This window comes from Drosophila pseudoobscura, chromosome 4 (genome assembly GCF_009870125.1).
Source record: "Drosophila pseudoobscura strain MV-25-SWS-2005 chromosome 4, UCI_Dpse_MV25, whole genome shotgun sequence".
Lineage (NCBI taxonomy): Eukaryota > Metazoa > Arthropoda > Insecta > Diptera > Drosophilidae > Drosophila > Drosophila pseudoobscura.
The window spans coordinates 28849742-28871119 of record NC_046681.1 but is presented as its reverse complement, the minus strand read 5'-3'; the positions used below and the strand labels follow the sequence as shown (position 1 = coordinate 28871119).

Sequence of the window (21378 nt, the reverse complement as noted above, 5' to 3'; positions counted from 1 at the left end):
TTGCAAAAAGGATATGCTTAAAAATGAATTGAACTTGTTTCTGACACTGAGTAGTAAGCCGCTTGGGGTGGGTGGAAGTGTGGCTGGGCGGTTCTTGTGGGATACATCACCGCATGTTGAGGGTATAGTTTATAGTTGTGTCGGCTAGCGATGTGCAAGAGTTCTGAAACGAGATGACAGGTAGATCGATAGCATCTAACCACTAACCATACACTATAAACATAGATGAACTGTATCACTTCATAAAAGCGAAATGTCTCAACAGAACTTTTAGACCTCTGGGAGCTCTTTTCTCGCCTCTTTGCACCAGCGAGTTTGAATGTGTGCGTGTAAGCCGATTCTCACAGCATGGTCTTTGCATTCGCATCAGAGAGCGAGAAATGGATGAATAATTTGTAATTTAATATGCAATCGGTATAGCCCATTTCATACCTCATCTTTATATTAGATATCTTTGTATATATGTATGTATTGTTTCATATTATTAGCTATAGCAAAGTCTAATGTCATAATACCATTATCAGGCGCTCCTAAGTGGGTCGCTTGGCAAATTGGGCGACGGCATATCGATGTATATGTGTGGAAGCCCCGCAGCCGTGTGAGGTTCGCTTCGGTAATTTATGGCCCTTTGAGCATTTGGCATCATTAAGAATGCCTCTGGCGTCTAGGTTGCGTGGTTGCGTGGGTGCTGTGGAATGGTTGTGGTTCCCTGCCATGCTTAATGGGCTGTGACGAAGTACCTCGAGTGAAAAGTTTTAGCGAAGACGATAGCAGATAATTTGCATAGCCAACTAACGCCACGCTCTCGTCCTATCTCCTCCAGCTATGATGAGAACCGCAATCGACTGATGAAAACGCTGTTCAGCATACATCGAAGTGTGGCCAGCATTTTGGAGCTGTGGAGCGTGAAATATATCAACAAAACTTTGGTCGACATTCAGGAGCTTAGCAAGGCTGAGGGCCCATACACATTGTTCGGATTTGCGGTAAGATTAGAGCAGGGATTACCGTAACAATCCACCTTCAAATTGGTTCCGTTTTTTTCGCCTGGCAGTACCAATGTGGAACTTATATAGATACAGTAAAGACCATGCTGGATGAGACATGGTATGGGGAGATACACTCGACTCTGCTGAAGGCCAGCAAGCGCGGACAGTTGCCGGATATCAGAAGAGTGACCCTGGTGAAGCGTTTCTTCAACTGCGTGGCGGCACTGATGACCCAGCAGCTGGAGGACATCTGCATCAGGAGTCTGAAGGCCTATGCCGACTTTGTTTGCGATTTCGGGGTGAGTAAAGAGCAATTCGTAAGGTTGAATAGATTAATGAAGTGCCATCCCCTCGACAGCATCTAAATCCTGGCTTTGAAATCTCTGTGATGCTTAGCGATGAGGATACCATCAGCTTTAATCCGGGCTTTTCAAAGATCCAAAGCGAATTGCTACGTGTCATCGATTCGATTGTGATGAGTGTCACCATGTTGCCACGGATTGAAAGCAAGCTCTACACGGATCTGGTGATATCCAAGAAGATGTTCCTCACGCCCGCCGTGCCGGATAGTATAGTGCAGGACACAAAGAACCGGATTTGTTCCCTTTTGGAGGAACAGCGCATTGGGCCCGAGCTGCGGCTGCAGGACTTTGATCAGTTCATCGATCTCATTAATGGAATCGACGCGGAGCGTGTGGCCAACTTTATGGAAGGCGAGGCCACCTTCGATCAGTATGCCGAAATGGTATACGAGTACAAAGAGAAGGAGGATCGCATTGCTAGGGAAGTGTGGAGCGTTATACGCATGGGCCTGTACGAGTTTCATCGCGAGAAGTTCATTCTGCATCTTGAGACACTGGCGAGGCAGCTGCAGAACGAACTACTCACCCGAATGGTGACCGATCAGCAGCAGAGAATCTCCCGATTGGGCAAGGAATACGATGCCATTGCAAAGAAGGCCCTGACTGTGCCGAAAGACACCGCAGAGCTTATGGAATTGAAGGCTTATGTAGTGCATGCAGAGGAGAATCTCGTGCCCGAGATGGAGGCCCGTCTGAAGGTCAATATGGGGGAAATTTTGTGGCTAATGGATCATACGCTATACTCCCCGCTGGAGATCAAGAACAACAGCAACTCCTTCCAGTGGTACCTGAAGCTGCCCTCCGTATTCGAGCAGCACCGCGCCATCATAGCCGAGAAGATGATCGAGTACCAGGAGCTGCTGAAGAAGCGCATCGACCTGTTCCGGCGCGAACTGCAGAACTACTACGAGCAGGTGCAGACCTACGACACATGGGGCGACATCAAACAGCTGCAGCGGTACAAGAAGAGGGCCAGCCTACTGGATCAGCGTCTGGTTCAGGCCATGGAGACTATCGATCAGATCAACGAGGAGGAAACTTCCTATGGCTGGGATCTCTCGCAGTATCCGATGCGCAAGAAGGCCCACGATCAATTGAAGCCCTACAAGAATCTCTTTGACGCCGGCCAAGACTTTATGGACAAATATGACCTGTGGATGCACTCCCAAGTGGGATCCTTCGATCCCGACGAGATCGATACCGATGTGTCCAACTTCCATCGTATCATCCAGAAGCTTGAGAAGCAAATGGGAGATCATCCCACCACAATGCAATTGATACTCGACGTTAAGGAGCAGATTGAGGCCTTCCGTGAGCACATGCCGATCATCAATACATTGGGCAATCCGGGCATGAAGGCCCGTCATTGGGAGCAAGTGTCCGAGATTATTGGCTTCCCCATTAAGGTGTCGCCGGAGCTGACGCTCGAGAAGATTATCGAATACCAGCTGGATGAGTATGTGCCCAAGTTCGAGGCCATTTCGGAGAGTGCCACCAAAGAGAACAATCTGGAGAAAGCCATGGCCAAGATGGTCAACGAATGGGAGGGCGTTGAGTTTACCATTTCGCCATACAGGTAACCACAGTGGCAGGGAGGGGCGGGGAGGCACTATGTTCATGTCCATGTTACTGTAATTGAAATGTCTCCCACAGGGACTCCGGAACCTTTAAGCTGTCTTCCGTGGATGACATACAAATACTGCTGGACGATCAAATCATCAAGACGCAGACGATGAAGAGTTCACCCTACATCAAGCCATTTGAGGCGGATATACTGTAAGTATGTTTGAGGTTCTGTGAGCTCTTTTGGAGTAGGACAATACTTGGGAAGCGTGGGGATATTAAGGAGGTACTTATTATATTCCACAAAATGTTAATATTCTTACCCCTGGGTGTGTAAGAGTGTTGCAGTGCAATCAGAGTGTCGCCGTGGCCTGTCGCTACTCTTCTCTAACTTCTACATCTATTTATTGAGCTGTCAATGCCAGAGGCACACAAGTCACACATGCTAACCATTGTTGGCCTTTTGCAGGAAGTGGGAGGCCAAACTCATGCTGCTGCAGGAGATCCTGGACGAATGGCTGCGGGTGCAGTCGACTTGGATGTACTTGGAGCCCATATTCAGTAGTCCGGACATTCAGCAACAGATGCCAGAGGAGGGGCGACGCTTTAGTGCCGTGGATAAGGTGAGTGTGTGCCGTGCCCCATCCCTAAGAGACTTTGGCATCCCACTGCTTTTCTTTGTGGTTGTGGTTGTCTTGTAGATATGGAAGGAGCTGATGAAGCAGGTGGCCTCGGATCCACGCGTCATGACCGTTGTGCAAATCGACAAGATGAATGACAAGCTGAAGAAGGCATACAGCTTGCTGGAGATTATCCAGAAGGGGCTGAATGCCTATTTGGAGAAGAAGCGTCTGTACTTCCCGCGTTTCTTCTTCCTGTCGAACGACGAGCTACTGGAGATACTCTCGGAGACGAAGGACCCTACACGAGTCCAGCCACATCTGAAGAAGTGCTTCGAAGGCATTGCAACGCTGAACTTCACCGAGGAATTGGATGTGACGGCCATGCGCTCCTCGGAGCGTGAGGAAGTGGTCCTGGTGGACGTCATCTCAACGTCCAAGGCTCGCGGTCAAGTCGAGAAGTGGCTGCTGGAACTGGAGATCGATATGAAGAAGAGCATACACCACAAGATGTCCGAGGCCTTCTACAGCTACCTGAAGATTGTGCGCAATGTGTGGGTGCTCACCTGGCCGGGTCAGTGTGTGCAGTCCATATCGCTGACCTACTGGACGCTGGAGATCACCGAGTGCTTCGAGAGTGACGACCCGAAGGGGAACCTGGCCAAATATCTGCAAAAATGCATCCAGCAAATCAACAAGATCGTCGATCTGGTCCGCGGCGATCTAAACACACAGAACCGCATCACACTGGGCGCCCTTGTGGTGCTGGATGTGCATGCTCGAGATGTCCTGGCAGACATCGTGGACAAGGAGGTGGAGGATCTACAGGACTTCCAGTGGCTGTGCCAGCTGCGATACTACTGGGAGGAAAATAACCTGGACACGAGGATGATAAACTGCTCGCTGCCATACGGCTATGAGTATTTGGGCAACACCACCCGACTCGTCGTCACCCCACTGACGGATCGTTGCTATCGCACCCTGTTTGCAGCCCTGAATCTCCATTTGGGTGGTGCCCCCGAAGGTCCTGCGGGCACTGGCAAAACAGAGACCACCAAGGATCTGGCCAAGGCCGTGGCAAAGCAGTGTGTGGTCTTCAACTGCTCGGACGGCCTGGATTACCTGGCTCTCGGCAAGTTCTTCAAGGGTCTGGCCTCTTGTGGTGCCTGGTCTTGCTTCGACGAGTTCAATCGCATCGATCTCGAGGTGTTGTCGGTCGTGGCCCAGCAAATTATGACCATCCAGCGGGGCATCAACTCTGGCAGTCCCACTTTGGTGTTTGAGGGCACCACGCTGACCCTGGATCCCACTTGCGCCGTGTTCATCACAATGAATCCTGGCTATGCTGGTCGTTCCGAATTGCCTGATAACCTAAAGGTAAGGTTTATCTTTCGATTTGAGTTTTCTTGGTTTAAATTTCTTCTTTTCTGTTTAGGCACTCTTCCGTTCTGTTGCTATGATGGTACCGGACTACGCTCTCATCTCTGAGATAGAACTCTACTCCTATGGCTTCCTCACGGCGAAACCTCTGTCTGTGAAGATTGTGGCCACCTATCGTCTGTGCTCCGAGCAGTTGAGTACTCAATGTCACTACGATTATGGCATGCGGGCTGTGAAGTCGGTGCTGAAGGCAGCGGGCGCTCTAAAGCTACGATATCGCAATGAGAACGAGGACATACTCGTCCTTCGCTCTATCAAAGATGTCAACTTGCCCAAGTTCCTCAATCAGGACATTCCCCTGTTCCAGGGCATCACATCTGATTTGTTCCCGGGGGTAACATTGCCGGAAGCCGATTACGTGCTCTTTAATGAGTGCACCCAATGGGCATGCGAAAGGCAGAACAAACAGTGCACTCCATTTGTCCTGGAGAAGGTCCAACAGGTGGGTGAACAAGATTGAAGTATTCTTCTATATATTCTTCTTCCGTCTTTGACAGCTCTATGAAATGATTGTGGTGCGGCACGGACTTATGCTGGTGGGCTATCCATTTGGAGGAAAGTCTACGACATATCGTGTCCTAGCAGAGGCTCTTGAGTGCATGGAGAAAAAGGTAAGGGCGCAAATATTGATTTAAATTAGATGTTGCATTCAATTTCCCCGAAACTTCATAGGATGGTTCCGAAAATAAAGCCATATATACGGTCATCAATCCGAAGGCCATTACCATGGGTCAACTTTACGGACAGTTCGATGCAGTCTCCCACGAGTGGAGCGATGGCATTCTTGCCGTCAATTATCGCATATTCGCTGTGTCTGATTCTCCCGACCGAAAGTGGCTGATCTTCGACGGGCCAGTGGATGCCATTTGGATCGAGAATATGAACACTGTACTCGATGACAACAAGAAGCTGTGCCTGATGTCCGGCGAGATTATCCAACTGTCGAATAGCACAAATCTGATATTCGAGCCCATGGACTTGGAGGTGGCCTCACCGGCCACAGTGTCGCGTTGTGGAATGATCTACTTGGAGCCGAGCTCCCTGGGTTGGGAGCCGTTGGTGGCTTCATGGAAGAATACCTTGCCGGCCGCCTTTCACACGGTCAGCAAGCAGTTGATCTCCACCATGATCTCGCGCTTCTGTCCTATCTTGCTATACATCGTGCGAAAGGGTCTGAAGGAGATAGCACCGACTTCGGATGCCAATCTTATGGTGAGCCTCATGAACTTTTTCGAGTGCTTCATCGATGACTTCAAGGACGAGAAATACGTGACCAATATATCGGACCTGGACTTCCGAGCCCAACTCGAGGGAATATTCTTATTCTCAGCCGTTTGGTCGCTCGGCGGATCACTGGATGCCCCCAGCCGGGAGAAGTTCAACATCGTCTTTCGGGCTCTGATGGAGAAGACGTTCCCGCAGAGTCTGTACGACCTTTATGGTGTCACACCCGATCTCTATGTGGATGTGCTGGCAAAGCCTTTTATTTTCCCTATACCAAAGCAGGGATCTGTCTTCGATTATCGCTATATTAAAGAGGGAAAAGGCAAGTGGAAGCCCTGGCAGGACGACGTGAACTCGGCTCCGCCCATTCCTCGGGACATACCCGTCAATCAGATCATTATACAAACCAACGAAAGTATTCGCATTGGGGCCATTCTAGATCTGCTGGTGCGTCACGCCAAGCCCCTGATGCTAGTGGGACCCACGGGAACGGGCAAGAGTGTCTATGTGATCGATTACATGCTGAAAAGAATGGACTTGAATGTCTACAAGCCGCTGTTGATCAGCTTTTCAGCCCAGACTTCGGCCAATCAGACCCAGGACATTATCATGTCCAAGCTGGACAAACGGCGAAAGGGTGTATTCGGTCCTCCGCTCAATAAGCGCTTTGTGATCTTCGTGGATGATGTTTCCATGCCGCTCAAAGAGAACTACGGGGCCCAGCCTCCTATCGAGCTGCTTCGCATGATGCTCGATCACATGATGTGGTACGACCGGAAGAACATAGTGCCCATGAAGCTGATAGATCTGCAAATGATTACGGCCATGGGACCGCCTTCGACGGGCAATACAGTGACACAACGATTCCAGCGATTCTTCAATGTGGTGTCCATCGATGACTTCAACAACGAGATCATGACCACGATCTTTAGCAAGATTGTACTCTGGCATTTGGATACCAGGTGAGATTATAAGCTAAAAATGATATTTGATTCGGGAATACTCATGCTTTACCTTGATTATATTTCCTGCCTGAATTTAGGGGCTTCTCCAAAGAATTCGATCCCTGTATAGATGAGATTGTGAGTGCCACGCTGACCATTTACAATGATGCCAAGCTGAATCTGCTGCCCACACCGGCCAAGTCGCACTATCTGTTCAACCTGCGAGATTTCTCTAGGGTCATACAGGGTGTGCTACTGTCGGTGCCCGAGGCCACGGAGGACATGAACTCGATGCGTCGTCTGTGGGTGCACGAGGTATTGCGGGTCTATGGGGATCGGCTGGTGGAGGATGCCGATCGTAGCTGGTTGTTTGAGAACGTTTGCACCACTGTGATGAACGCTTTCAACATTGATGCCTCGAAGCTGTTCGGGCGGCTTGTGAGCAAAGGCAAGAAATTGGAGGAGTCCGACTTCCGTCAGCTGATTTACTGTGACTTCACCAATCCGAAAGCGGATACCAAGAACTATGTTGAGGTGCAGGACCTGGAGGAGTTGCGCAATGTGGTGGAGGCCTATCTGGTGGAGTACAACAACATGTCGAAGAAACCCATGAATCTGGTGCTTTTCCGCTTCGCCATCGAGCATTTGTCGCGCATATGCCGCATCATAAAGCAGCCACGTAGTCATGCTCTGCTCATTGGGGTCGGCGGCTCCGGACGCCAGAGCTTGACTCGTCTGGCTTCGCATATATGCGACTATGAGCTATTTCAAGTGGAAATTACTCGATTGTATGGTCCCTATGAGTATCACGAGGATATCAAGACAATCTTACGCAAAATTGGGGCATCCGAGATGCACGGTGTCTTTCTCTTTACGGACGTACAGGTGGGAACAATTGGCTGTGGACTGCTCTCTCCCTGGGGCTTGGTTTCTCTAACCCGCTTAGACTCTTTATAGATCAAGGATGAATCGTTCTTGGAGGACATCAACAATCTGCTCAACTCGGGTGAGGTTCCCAATCTGTTTACCAACGAAGAGAAGATCGAGGTGGTCGAGAAGATGGCACAGATCGACAAGCAACGCGATAAGGCTGTCCAAACTGATGGCAGTCCCGTGGCTCTATTCAATTTCTTTGTTACGGTGGGATCACAGAACGAGCTGTAACCAAATATGTGCTTTTCAAACTAATTTTCCCACCTGAAATTCCTCCTTAGACTTGTAAAGATCAGCTGCATATTGTGCTGGCCATGTCCCCCATTGGCGAGGCCCTGCGTAATCGTATTCGTAAGTTCCCTTCTATAGTCAATTGCTGTACCATCGATTGGTTCCAATCCTGGCCGGAGGATGCCCTGCTGGCGGTATCGACGCGTTTCCTCGCCACCGAGGATCTGACTGCCCTGGAGCGAAGCACAGCCATTGATATGTGCATGGAGTTCCATACCTCCACGCAGCTGCTATCAGAGAAGTTCTTTTCCAGACTGCACAGATACAACTACGTGACCCCCACTTCGTATTTGGAGCTGATCCAAACATTCAAGTCCCTCCTCAGTCAGAAGAGAAAGTAATTGGAACTTATTGAAATTCAGTTCTGAATGAAATCTTGAATGTAATCTCTCTTTTTCAGCAACATCACAACCAATCGCAATCGCTACTTGACAGGCATCTCCCAACTGGACATTGCCGCCCAGCAAGTGGGTGTAATGCAGGAGCAACTGCAGGCGCTCGAGCCCAAATTGAAAGAAGCCTCTGAAATCGTGGCCGAGCAAGTGGCCAAAGTGACGGCAGACAGTAACATTGCAGCCGAACAGAGGGAGATTGTCAAACAGGACGAAGAGTCGGCCAAGGAGCAGGCGGCTATTGCTCAAACGATTAAGGACGAGTGCGACGCCAAATTGGGCGAAGCCCTGCCCATTTTGAATTCAGCTCTGGCCGCCCTGAATACTCTAACCACGGCGGACATTGCTGTGGTCAAGACAATGAAGAGTCCGCCCATTGGCGTGCGAATTGTCATGGAGGCCGTTTGCATTCTCAAAGATGTTAAGCCGGACAAGGTGCCCAATCCGAGTGGCTTGGGCACTGTGGAGGACTACTGGGGACCCTCCAAGCGAGTGCTCAGCGACATGAAATTCCTGGACAGTCTTCTCAACTTCGACAAAGATAACATTCCGCTCGAGGTGATGAAGAAGCTGCACCAGCGTATCCTCAACAATGAGGCGTTCGATCCGGATAAGATTAAGACGGCCTCCACAGCCTGCGAGGGCCTGTGTCGATGGGTCATTGCCTTGTCCAAGTACGATGTTGTGGCCAAGATTGTGGCGCCCAAGAAAATAGCCCTGGCCGAGGCCGAAGCTACCTATGATGCGGCCATGAAGACGCTCAACGAAAAATTGGCACAATTGGCCAGAGTTGAGGCCAATCTGGCGGCTATTCAGAAGATTCTCGACGAGCAGCTTAGGCAGTATGGGTAAGTAGTGGAATCTATCGATTTCTATTGATTCATTTTGATGGTCTCACTCTCTTTTCTAGCGTTCTGTTGGCCGAGCATGAGGCTTGTACTAAGAAACTACAGCGCGCCCAGGAGCTCATCTCTGGCTTGGGTGGCGAACGCACCCGTTGGTCGGAGACGGCCAAGATGCTGCAGGGTAGCTTCAAGAGCGTTACCGGCGATGTGCTGATCTCCTCTGGCGTGGTGGCCTATCTAGGGCCTTTCACCATCGATTTTAGAGTCAAACAAATCAAGAAATGGGTCGTTAAGTGCATCAATTATGGCGTCGTCTGCTCACCCGATTTCCAGCTGGCTGTTGTCCTGGGCGAACCGGTGGAGATTCGTTTCTGGAATATCTGTGGCCTGCCCACGGATGCGTTCTCCATTGAGAGTGCCATCATGATGAAGTGAGTAGAACTTACAATTCTATTGAGTCGATATGGAAGAGTATTAGTGGCTTTGGTTGCCGAAATTGAAGGACTTTTATTGTTTCCTAGGGTAATACAATCAAACATTTAGTCGTAGTGTAGAAGTGTTACGAGGAAGAGCCCTCTTCGTTGATTCAATTACTTGTTTGTGTCTTAAAACAATTTTGACAGATGTAAGTCGTACTGTGGAACACCACCATGAAACAATGTTCGATTTTATGTCATATTTTGTTAAAGTGCACCAGAGGATCTTCTTGTAGTTGAAGTTTCTTTTTACTACTCCAAGTTATGACAACATCTGGCATCTAATCCTAATCTCATCCCTCCCCTCTGTCTTCTGTTCGCATCAATTAAACAACCTGACACGGTAATTATGGGGCCTGCCCTGCCTCGTGCTTCATTCCTCCAATGCGCTGGGCTGCCTGTCAGCGACACGAAGCTGGAGTTTTTGTTTTGCCTCTTTTCTAATTACGAAACATAAAACGTTAGAATTCACGCATATTAGGAAAATTAAAGATACGCCTCGTGCAGACGTTGCGATTGTGAGTGTGAGAACAGCACCGGATGCTGCACGGTAGCCGTGGCAGTGGCACTAGAACTGGAAGGGGAAGGGGAACCGGAACGCGAAAGCAAACGCGGTCTCAAATGGGAACTGGGAACAGTAGCTGGGGGTAGGTAGGTGTTGTTAGGGAGGGTGCACCCGCATGTGGCCAGAACGAGTCGTTGCCAGGACACGCCATCCAGCAGCCATCAGCCAGCAGCCAGCCAGTAGCCTGGTGGTTGTAGCTCAAGGTACAAAGGGCACAAGAAGCTGCAAGGGGGATGGAGGCAGAGCAGAAATTTCATGTTTGATGCGTGTATTACGCATCTGGTGGGTTTCTCTGAGGTCAGGGAGCAGGGCCAAATGCCACTCCACATCTCCAGTCTTTCGTCTTTCTTCTTTCGTCTTCCGTCTCTCGTCCTGTCGCTGGTCGATTTAATAAAGGAAATTCCTGGCTGCTGCTTCGGCAGCCGCTTTCCATGAAAGTGTTCAAAGTAATTTGGAGCATGCCCGAAAATACCTGAGGGCCCCAGAAGTGAGTGAGTGAACGCGACCGCCGGGGCATGCGGGCTGCCTCGGCTTCAGCTTCAGGACCACTCTCCCTCTATAAGCAATTGATTAATGTGCGCCCAGAGCGGATTAGGTTTAATTTTTACATCGACCCAGGGGTAGCAGCAGCAGCAGCAGCAGACGATTGCACATCCTTTGGGACTTACACTGTAGTTTCGGGGCCTTGGTCTATGTGTATAGTACATACTCGTATAGAGAAATTTGTATTTGTATTTGGCAAATATGCCGAGAGCCAGGAGGGTTGGGATGGCTGGGGTGTTCGATAGAACTCACTGGGCTCCTTGTGTTGTCTTTACTATTAACATTCATTTGCTTAATATTCCGGGTGACACGTAGCACATATGGTGACCTCTTTGCCCCAGTCTTTTCCTCTGACTCAGCCTATACCTCTACATCTACCTCTCCAGCTTTCTCTCGTCAGCATCATAAAATGCTATGTTCGTATATTGGGTATCAGGTGTAGAACAGGTTTTTCGGGTCATGCCTCTATGCGTAGGTTTGGGAGGCATGTCTTTGATTAAATAATGTTAATTTGAAAAAGGGAAAAACAATTTGTAGACCTTCGCTTTGGGTCGCCATGTTCTAGACCTTACAGAATGCGTAATGAGCTTGAAGTGAGGACATGGTTTGCTCCTGACTGCGTCGTTAGTGTTGGTAAATGGTTAGCAGCAATTGGAAAGTGAGCTGAAAAGTGCTGTAAATCTTTAAACTATGAGAGTGGAAGGCTTACCTAATTGTATTAAATTATCAACAAAATTTTAAGCTGTAACATATTTATCTCTCCCCAAAGTATGCAATCCATAACAATTCCTATAGCTATCAACTCTCGCTCCTGAATTTGATAAGGTTTTTTTTTTTTAAATATTGATTCTCTTTTTGGGTTTTATTGCAACAGTGAAATTCCCCAACACCAGTCAACGGATTCTGCACAGATTTGCAATGCTGGATGCAGTTGAATGGCATATTTGACTGTGTTCACAACTATTTTTCGTGCAAACTTCCTTTTTATTCTGTGACAAACAGTTAAAAACCGTATCTCTAGCTGGTCCCACGGGTGGTGTGCTCTGAACTTTAGCAATTTTTCATATGGCAACTGCCTGCCCATTGCACAGACGGTCCCACTTCTATGGGGTTCTATTGTATAGGAGTTTGGAGCTGGAATTCGTTGTATAAAATTTGTTAAATTTTTTTTTATCGTGGGTCCCCGTACGGGAAACAGGCAGCGGCCTAGGACTCCTACCGGCAGCGGCAGCGGCAACAGCAACGGCACCAGGACCGGTGCCGGGACATTGCTCTTTTGTTTTTCCATCAAATATTTTTCATTCATCAAGTTTTCAATTTACAAAAATGTTCATTCATTCGCACGAGCAATTTGTATTCGGTGTGAATTTGTCATGTGTTGGCCGCTGCCGTCGCTGTTGCCATCAACGTTGCCACTGCTGCAAGTTATTGTTGTTTTTCTCGCTCTATCTCACTCTCTTTATGCCACTGCCACAGCCACAGCCAGTGCCACAGCCAGTGCCCGTTCCCATTCCCCTCTTCGTTTTTGCCACTCCGGCTCTGAGTTATCGCAATAGCTCCCTCTCTCTATATGCAGTGTTCCAAACACACACACAAACAACCACAATCGCCGTATGCACACATATCCATAAATATATATATTTGTATATATGTATATACATATATCATTCAGGGGCGCCCCAAAACCCCCCGTTGGGGTGTTAAGTGTCTTCCAATCATTATTTTAAAATTTCAAATATTTTCAGTATGTTTATTGAGGTCATATTTCGAAACATTTTATAGCAAGCAATCGGATAGTGCTTTATACTTTGTGTATTTCGTGGGCTCATATTTTGAAACATCATAAAAAAGCTCTCGAATATAGAGAAGATAAATGTTCAATCCCATAAAATCTTTTCTAATGTACATTAGGAAATTACAGTTAATTTTCCAGCTAAAGATAGATAGGAAGCATCATGACATTTTATAAAAACAAAAGGACTTTTCATTAGTAAGAACATGAAATGGGTATCTCTTTTTGAAACTGTCCAAAACCCCCTTGGAAGCCTAAAGGCGACTACGCTCCTTTTGTAATATAGTTCTGTCTGTGGCTTAACGTTTGCGTTTGCATGATGTATTGGCATATTTGAAGCCAGAGGTTTGCTTCCATTGCAAAACCCACAAAACCCGCACGACAGACCCCTCCACCTCCACATCCACCTCCACCCGCCCACGAGTACATCTCCACATAATGCGAGCAAAAACATTTCTATAGAATTATTTACGCTTATGAATTATTGACGTAAATATTGAATGTGTATTTATGCGGTGTTTTCCTTTTTAATATTCCAACTTCCAACAAAATGATGGGCTCGTTGGAGTCCATGCTGGGTGCATGTTGACAAATTGCCTGCATTTGTAATATCATTTAAAGTGCGTGTTTAGATACGAGATTATACGTGTGTTCATTCATTGATTTTGTGTGTCTGTTTACAGGAATGCACGTCGCTGGCCACTGATGATTGATCCCCAGGGCCAGGCCAACAAATGGATTAAAAACTATGAGAAGAACAATAAGCTCTGTGTGATACGTCTCAATCAGCCCGATTACACTCGCGTCATGGAGAATGCCATTCAATTCGGTCTGCCAGTGCTGCTGGAGAATATTGGCGAAGAGTTGGATCCCATTTTGGAGTCGGTGCTGCTGAAGCAGCTCTTCAAGCAGGGTGGTACTCTCTGCATCAAGCTGGGCGACTCTGTGATTGAGTATAATCATAGTTTTAGGTGGATACGGAATTCGATTGGTTCCTCCCGATATGCAACATTAAAATGATTCTTTATTTCAGATTCTATATGACAACGAAGCTGCGAAATCCGCATTATCTACCCGAGGTGGCTGTTAAGGTAACCCTACTAAATTTCATGATTACCACACAGGGATTGCAGGATCAATTGCTGGGCATTACGGTGGCCCGAGAACGTCCCGACTTGGAGGCGGAGAAGAACAACCTAATTGTCCAGGGAGCTGAGAACAAGCGCATGTTGAAGGAGACTGAAGACCAGATCCTCGAAGTGCTCTCTTCTGCTGATAATATCTTGGAAGACGAGACGGCCGTACAGATATTGAGCTCGGCCAAGGCCTTGGCCAATGACATCAGTGAGAAGCAGATTATCACGGAAGCCACCGAAAAGCAGATTGATATAGCCCGGTTGAGCTATGTACCAATAGCCGAGCACTCCACAATCTTGTTCTTTACAATAGGTAATCCATTCCATCTACTGTATATGTAATCAATCTGTCTTACAGTCTTCTTGTATTTCAGTGGAATTGGCCAACATCGATCCCATGTACCAGTACAGTTTGGTTTGGTTTGTCAACCTGTACATGGCCTCCATCGACAACACGGAGAAGGTGGACGACATCGTGGCCCGTCTGCAGGACTTGCGGAATCATTTCACCTACAGCCTGTATGTCAACATCTGTCGCAGTCTGTTCGAGCGTGTGAGTGCCCATGGCTAATGCCAATTATCGTCAAGCCTTCCAGCCGTCTATCCGTCCATCCGTTGGCTGTAGCCTTTAGCCTCGTTAGCCCCGTAATTGCGCATAATCTAATAATGTGACATTTGAAGCGTATTCCTTTGCGTTGCGTATCAGTTGCTTTTGCGGCTGAGCTTCGTGCTCTACTTGACTTGACTTGCCTTGACTTGGTTTTAAATAATATTTAAGTACTTTTACTTCCAAGCACATTGTACTTGATGCCACTTCAACTGACAATGAAAGGCAGCGGCTGCAACTGCAGCCACCGTGGATGTTAACTTCTGATTGAAGGACAAAAATGTAGATTGTAGGAAATAGGAAATTATCTATCTGTAGCTCTCCTGACTAACCCCAGAAAAGTGCTGCTAACTCTTATTTTCTTCCATAATTCAACTACCTATACTATCCTTTCCAATTTTCCATACTTTTTGAAACGAATTTGTGATTCTAATAACCAAAGACCATCTCTACCTCGCCCACTGTGCAACTTTTGAGCTGCTCGAATAACATTATTACGTTGCTGCTGCAATCAAAGGATGTACCTTGCCAAAGGAAAGTGGAAGAAAAAAAGAGGAAATAAGGGAAATAATAATCCAAACAAGTTCTAGCTAGCTTTATGCTGTTTTCAGTCAATTATGCCATGCCCTTTCCCTATACCTTAACCTTCCACTGGCTCCACGGCTCCTGTCGCGACCCAGCCATGAGCTAACCTTTGATCCCGGCCTTTTAATTTTCTTTTGCAAAAAGTAAAAAACGAGGAGAACAAAATTGCTATCAGAGAAGCGTCATCGCCGCTTGGGTTGGTTCGGAAAATGCTTTGATTTCAGAGGGCAACCTTTTTGGCTTGCTGTAACCCATTTAATGCGAGAGCGAGCCCCAAACGATGACCCTGAGCCTGAGCGACCCCACTCACACATCCCATCCTGACATCCCTGACTTGAGTTCTCGTTTTTTTTTTCGTTTTTTATGAAATGTCTTGGCCTTTGCACAGGATAAGCTGTTGTTCTCGCTTATATTGAACATCAACCTGATGAAGCACGATAACTTGATTGACAATGCCGAATGGATGTTCCTGCTGACTGGAGGCATTGGTCTGGAGAATCCGCACAAGAATCCCACCTCCTGGCTGGGCGTCCAGAACTGGGATGAGGTCTGCCGGCTGACCAATTTGCCCAACTTTAAGGGCTTACGCGAGGATTTGGTTGCGAATCCGAGCAGTTGGAAAATGTTTTTCGATTCAAAAACGCCTCAGGACAATAAGGACATACCCGCTGCCTGGAGCAAGCGCATCTCCGTCTTCCAGAAGCTGTTGCTGCTGCGGGTCTTTCGACCGGATAAACTGGTGCCAGCCGTACTTAACTTTGTGTCTGGACAGCTGGGTGCCAAGTTTGTCGACCCACCGCAATTCGATTTGATGGCCTCGTTCGGTGACTCGCACTGCTGTGTACCCCTGATTTTCATTCTGACTCCTGGCTCCGACCCCACGGCCACGCTGCTGAAGTTTGCCGAGGATCAGGGCTTCGGCACGAATCGTCTGTTCTCTCTGTCCCTGGGCCAGGGCCAGGGACCCATTGCCATGAAGATGATCGATGAGGGTGTCAAAATGGGCAACTGGGTGGTTCTGCAGAACTGCCATTTGGCAGCTAGTTTTATGCCCATGCTGGAAAAGATCTGCGAGAACTTGCTGCCAGACTCGACGCATCCGGACTTTCGTCTGTGGCTTACCTCATATCCGGCCGATCATTTCCCGGTGGTGGTGCTGCAGAATGGCATAAAGATGACCAACGAACCGCCCAAGGGTCTGCGCTCTAACATTCTCCGGTCGATGTTAAGCGATCCGATCAGTGACCCGGAGTGGTACGAGTCCTGCACCCAGCCGCGAATCTTCAAGCAGCTGATCTACTCGCTCTGCTTTTTCCATGCTGTGATCCAGGAGCGCCGCACCTTCGGTCCGATCGGCTGGAACATACCTTACGAGTTCAACGAGACCGATCTACGCATATCCCTGATGCAGCTGCGCATGTTCCTCAACCAGTACGAGTCGGTAAACTACGATGCTCTGCGCTATCTCACGGGCGAGTGTAACTATGGAGGTCGTGTCACCGACGACTGGGATCGCCGTACCCTCAAGACCATACTGGACCTCTACTACTGCCCCGCGGTGATCGACCTGGAGAAGCCATACTATCTGGACGACTCAGAGTTGTACTATATCCCCGTGTTCAAGGAGGTCGATTTGTATATGACCTATACCCGAGAGCTGCCACAGATCTCGTCACCGGCCATCTTTGGCTTCCACGCCAATGCGGACATTATGAGGGACCAAAAGGAGACGGACATGTTGCTCTCGCACACTCTGCTGACACAGGTAAATCCATTTCTGATCATGCTTTTAGAGAATTGCATAGTTTTTATACTTGAAATTGGGGCTTGGAACATTCGTATGTCCTCTCATTTACATACGATTTGTATACTTTTGTTATGAAACACTCCTACATTGCTTTTTTATACACATTCATGCTTGCCAAAAAAGGATCGTTGGGTAAGCTTCTTCAAAGTATTTCTTTAAGTTCAAAATGTAATAAATTTAACGCTTTAATTGCCGCATTGCATTCGAAACAGGACCTCTATGAGAGACGTGTAAGTGCCAGCTAATGCTTGATAGAAGCTTGCTTCCTTATGGATATTTTTGCTTATTCCGCTCCGCCAACATGCCGCATTATAGAAACTGGAGAAAACACAAAGGGTCTATGTAGAAGTGCTTAGTAAACGCTTTCCCGAGAACCTATCCCTACCCACTTATCCCACAAGTCCCCCCTTCCTTGCCCTGTACCCATTGCCCCTGAAGGATACGAGTGCCTCTGCCGATGACAAGGAAGACTCGAAAGCCCTCACACCCGAGGAGGTGGTGACCAATGTGGCCACCGATATTCTGGATAAACTACCCAAGCTCTTCGATCGAGATGCGGCCCTGCTCAAGTATCCTACCATATACCATCAGAGCATGAATACTGTGCTGGTGCAGGAAATGGTGCGCTTCAATGTCCTGCTGAACACCATCCGCACGAGTTTAATTACACTGAGAAAGGGAATCAAGGGTAAGTTTACGCAATTCGAAAATTTATTTCCAAATTTTTTTAAACACGTGAACCAGAACATCTTTGCGCCTTATTTACGCCGCGAACGGTTCGACCCAGTATCTGAGGTAGCCTTTTCAACTTCATGGGAGGTGGTTGGCTTTGTGGGGAGAATTTGATCTGAGCTTCGGTGTTCTATGGTTTCAATCAAATTGTATTCACTTGCCACACGGCTAGCCGATGTGTTGAAGCTGGTTTTGAAGACGGACCCGCCGGGCCTAAGGTCAGCCTCATGTTCTTCCGGATCGAGAAGCTGTATCGGTGTTTTGTCGAGATTCTCGTCATCTTCTAGGGTAATAATCTTAACCTGGGACTTCTTTTTTATTGTCGAGCCATCAAGTTCTGGCACCTCTTCTTTGGGAGATAAATGTTCTTCTTGTACTTCTTCATTATATGTGTCGTATTCAAAATGTTCAATTTCCAGCTCATCATCGGCTTCAGACATATAATAATAAGGCTCAAAATGACCCTCAACTTGAGCCGAAAATTCAGACTTTGTTTCAATCCATCCTTCAGATTCTTCTTCAAACTCATCCTCAACCAATTTTTCGGAATTTTCTTCGCGAACCTCACTTGATTTGATGAGAGGGCTGTGCAAAACCTGAGTTTGTATATGTACATCGGGATCTTCTTGGACGTGGTCATCCTCATAGTATTTGTCAACGGTTTCCAATTCCCTGGTGATCTTGTCGTTTGTCATTCTCTTAAACAAGTTTAGCAACTGAATCCGGAGCAGTTCTGTGTCTGGCAGTGACGGCTGATCTCTGATTGCCTGATAGTCAATATTTTCTAACTTACGAATGTCGTCCGTTATGCGGATTCTACGGTTTGATACGATACTATGTAAAGGTATCAATTGAGAGGGTACAACCGGTAGTGGATTCTCGATCTTGTTCATGATTTCTGCGAAGACATCATCGAATAGATCGTTTTGGTTCTCGTGCACAATGCGTTCGGTTTCATCTTTCCAACGTTGTCCGGGGACTGCCTGGCGGATAAGCTTTCGTATAATAGCCTTTGCCTCGTAGCTTGATGTTTTCTGCGGTGTGTCACTTTCGCTGTCCGTGGAGAATAGATAGAGATCGTTGTCGATGAGGCGATCAATGAAGTCGCTAGTCAGGGTGGTGGATATGTCGAATGGTTCTAGCTCCTCCCACACTCTGCCAAATATTACGTCCTCAACAATATAATTAGCGATAAGAGCCTTCTCATGACGATCGAGAGCAGCACTCATGTCTGGGGAGACCATGTCACGTAGCATGACACGCAGTGGAGCATAGGTTAGTGGCGTCTGAATGAGCTTGAAGCTCTCCAACCAACGCTCGATATCGGCATCAATAACTTTTGCAAGATCGGTTACGGTTTCAGCAGCGTCATTTTCAGCTATGTGGCTCATATCTGTTGTAAGAATGGTATTGAGATACTTATCGCTAACTTCTCTGTTGGCCACATTGCACTTCTGGAACAATTCTTCATAGAGCTTTCGCATTTCGTTCTCCTTCTGCCGAAGCCCTGCCTCGCCCGCCTCACGTCTCCATCGCTCTTTCTGGACCAGAATGGCTAATAGGTGGAGCCTTCGGAGCTCCTTCAATCGTCCCGCCTCTTCGGTTAGGAACTCCATGACCCAACCAATGTGGGTACCTTCGTACGTGTGCAATAGCTTCTCTAGTTCCTGACTGCTTCTCTCATCTCGCATCCGCTTGCTGAACACTGAGCTTAGTGTTGGTGGAGAAGACTTAACTTTATAGGGAGAGGAGGATTGGTATGGCGTTAGGATCTCTGAGGAATCTTCCTTGGCGATTCGCTTGGTGCCGTATGTGGCAGTTGGATCTTGGTATTCAAAATCATAATGTATCGTGGATTTTCTCTCAGCATTGGGTATCAGTCGTTTCTTGAGACATTTTGGTTGTGACTTCTCCTTCCGCGCCATTGTTCTCAAGCCCTTCAAGGAGTCGTAGAGCTTTTGCAAATTTTTATCAGAGCAGAAGTTCTGTTCGTGCTCCTTGATACTCTCTTTAGGCTTTGACCATTCCTTGAGCTTTCTGAACGGACACTGTAGTTTCTGCATGTTCACTCGCTTCTCCAGATCGTCAATTCTCATGTCGAAGGCCTTGCTATTGGTGCCAACAAAGCTGCGACGTGCCGGATCAACACCGTGTCTAATGAGTGGTCCATAGAACTCGGAGCACGGTGATCCCAAAGCATACATAGGAGTCTGCCTCTTCCACTTTTGGGACGTGGGATTACGCTTGCTTTCGAGACGATGCTTGCCACGCAGATACTCCATCTTGTTTTTGTGCAGACCCTCCTGCCTGCGTTTCTCGATTCGTTCGCAAGCGATTTCAATGCGCGTCTTGGATGCTAAATGCATCTCCTTCTCGCGCTTGTCGAACATCTTTATGACGATCTCCAGTCGCATCATCTGACACTCCTGTATGTACTCCTCCCGCTCGATCCAACTCTCCCATTCAAAAGCTTCCAGTATGTGCTTGTATTTGGTTTGCATTGTCAACTCCCGAGCCGCATGCAATTGTTTCATAAAGTTTGTCTTCACTGCCTTATTGAAGGCCCAGCGCTTGCGGGCACGCTCAAGGATCTCGACTTCATGGAGTCCCGGTGGCTTATCTCCAGGCAGCAAAGACGGTAGGCAAAATAGCTCCAGATGCTCATCTATCTCCTTGTCCATGATCTCTGGCAAATAGGCTACCGTTTGGGCAGAGGACTCCCTGGGAATCAGACAGTATAATGCTATCATCTAGAAATATAGACTTTCCTTCGGCTTACCTATAGAGCGTTTGTGTTCCCTGCTCCTTGAATGGCCGCTTGTCCACATATTTCGGGAAGAAATCGCATTTGTTCTTTAAATTCTTCACCACAGGCACCGAGGGACTCATCTTGACTTCGTGAGAAGTTACATCTGTATTTCGTTCTATAAGAAAGTCAATTCCCGGTGCCTTGAAGTGGCATTCACTGTCTGTACGAGGCAGTTTACCAGTAGACCGATCGGCCGGGTTGTTAGCACCTGCAGGGGGTATCAAGAATGTGTGAAGGTTCAAATAGTGATCAAGAGAAAACATGCCTGCTTCCGTTTTGCACTTACCGGCCGGTAGTCGACGATCCAATGAAGACCTTGTGATCAAACAAGATGTAAGTCCCTGAAGGCAGGCGTCTTTTGGGATCTGTGGCGACTCTCCATGAGACCTTTGCTTTCTGAATGTGACCCGTTTGGTCTGCCCTGGCGACTGCTTCCTTTGGCGTCCAGGTGAATATGTGGAAGCATCCACCTTTGTAATTGTATTTCGTTTCTCTTTTTCTTCGAGGAGGCCCATTTGTTTTTGGGCCCCGTTCAGTTTCTTTTCATGTGCTGGCATTTTGAATGAGACCTATCTATATATCTACCTGTCTTTGTAGGGTCACCGCGAAATTTTTCCGCAACACACGATTATTTTATGGTGTATTGTTTAAGTGTTTGGGGATTGACGTGTTATTTATACTAATTTAATTTTTAGTTTTCCATTTGGCATATGCCATATGTTT

General features: G+C 47.6%; 2 protein-coding genes across 4 annotated transcripts in view; one reads left to right on the top strand and one right to left on the bottom strand.

The window, feature by feature from the left end:
- Dhc36C (Dynein heavy chain at 36C) overlaps positions 1-21378 on the top strand; it is a 28373-nt gene that overhangs the window by 6040 nt on the left and 955 nt on the right. For 2 of the 3 annotated variants that reach the window (XM_015180950.2, XM_033380152.1), the window contains exons 4-24: positions 824-986; positions 1055-1288; positions 1348-2927; positions 3005-3127; positions 3384-3537; positions 3616-4911; positions 4970-5416; positions 5472-5585; positions 5647-7160; positions 7241-8027; positions 8100-8282; positions 8357-8703; positions 8767-9606; positions 9669-10034; positions 13663-13950; positions 14013-14428; positions 14490-14668; positions 15696-17072; positions 17238-17246; positions 17327-17344; positions 17430-17802. In XM_015180950.2, coding sequence (XP_015036436.2) covers positions 824-986; positions 1055-1288; positions 1348-2927; positions 3005-3127; positions 3384-3537; positions 3616-4911; positions 4970-5416; positions 5472-5585; positions 5647-7160; positions 7241-8027; positions 8100-8282; positions 8357-8703; positions 8767-9606; positions 9669-10034; positions 13663-13950; positions 14013-14428; positions 14490-14668; positions 15696-17072; positions 17238-17246; positions 17327-17344; positions 17430-17802 — 10808 coding nt within the window. The remainder of the gene's footprint in view (positions 1-823; positions 987-1054; positions 1289-1347; positions 2928-3004; positions 3128-3383; positions 3538-3615; positions 4912-4969; positions 5417-5471; positions 5586-5646; positions 7161-7240; positions 8028-8099; positions 8283-8356; positions 8704-8766; positions 9607-9668; positions 10035-13662; positions 13951-14012; positions 14429-14489; positions 14669-15695; positions 17073-17237; positions 17247-17326; positions 17345-17429; positions 17803-21378) is intronic. The other variant, XM_033380153.1, reaches the window with a different exon arrangement.
- On the bottom strand, positions 17804-21376 carry LOC117183167 (uncharacterized). The gene is made up of 3 exons (XM_015180948.2): positions 20942-21376; positions 20626-20863; positions 17804-20567 (listed from the first exon to the last, which is right to left on the bottom strand). Exons 1-3 carry the CDS (start codon positions 21210-21212, stop codon positions 17873-17875), a joined length of 3204 nt encoding a protein of 1067 aa, XP_015036434.2. The 5' UTR covers positions 21213-21376; the 3' UTR covers positions 17804-17872.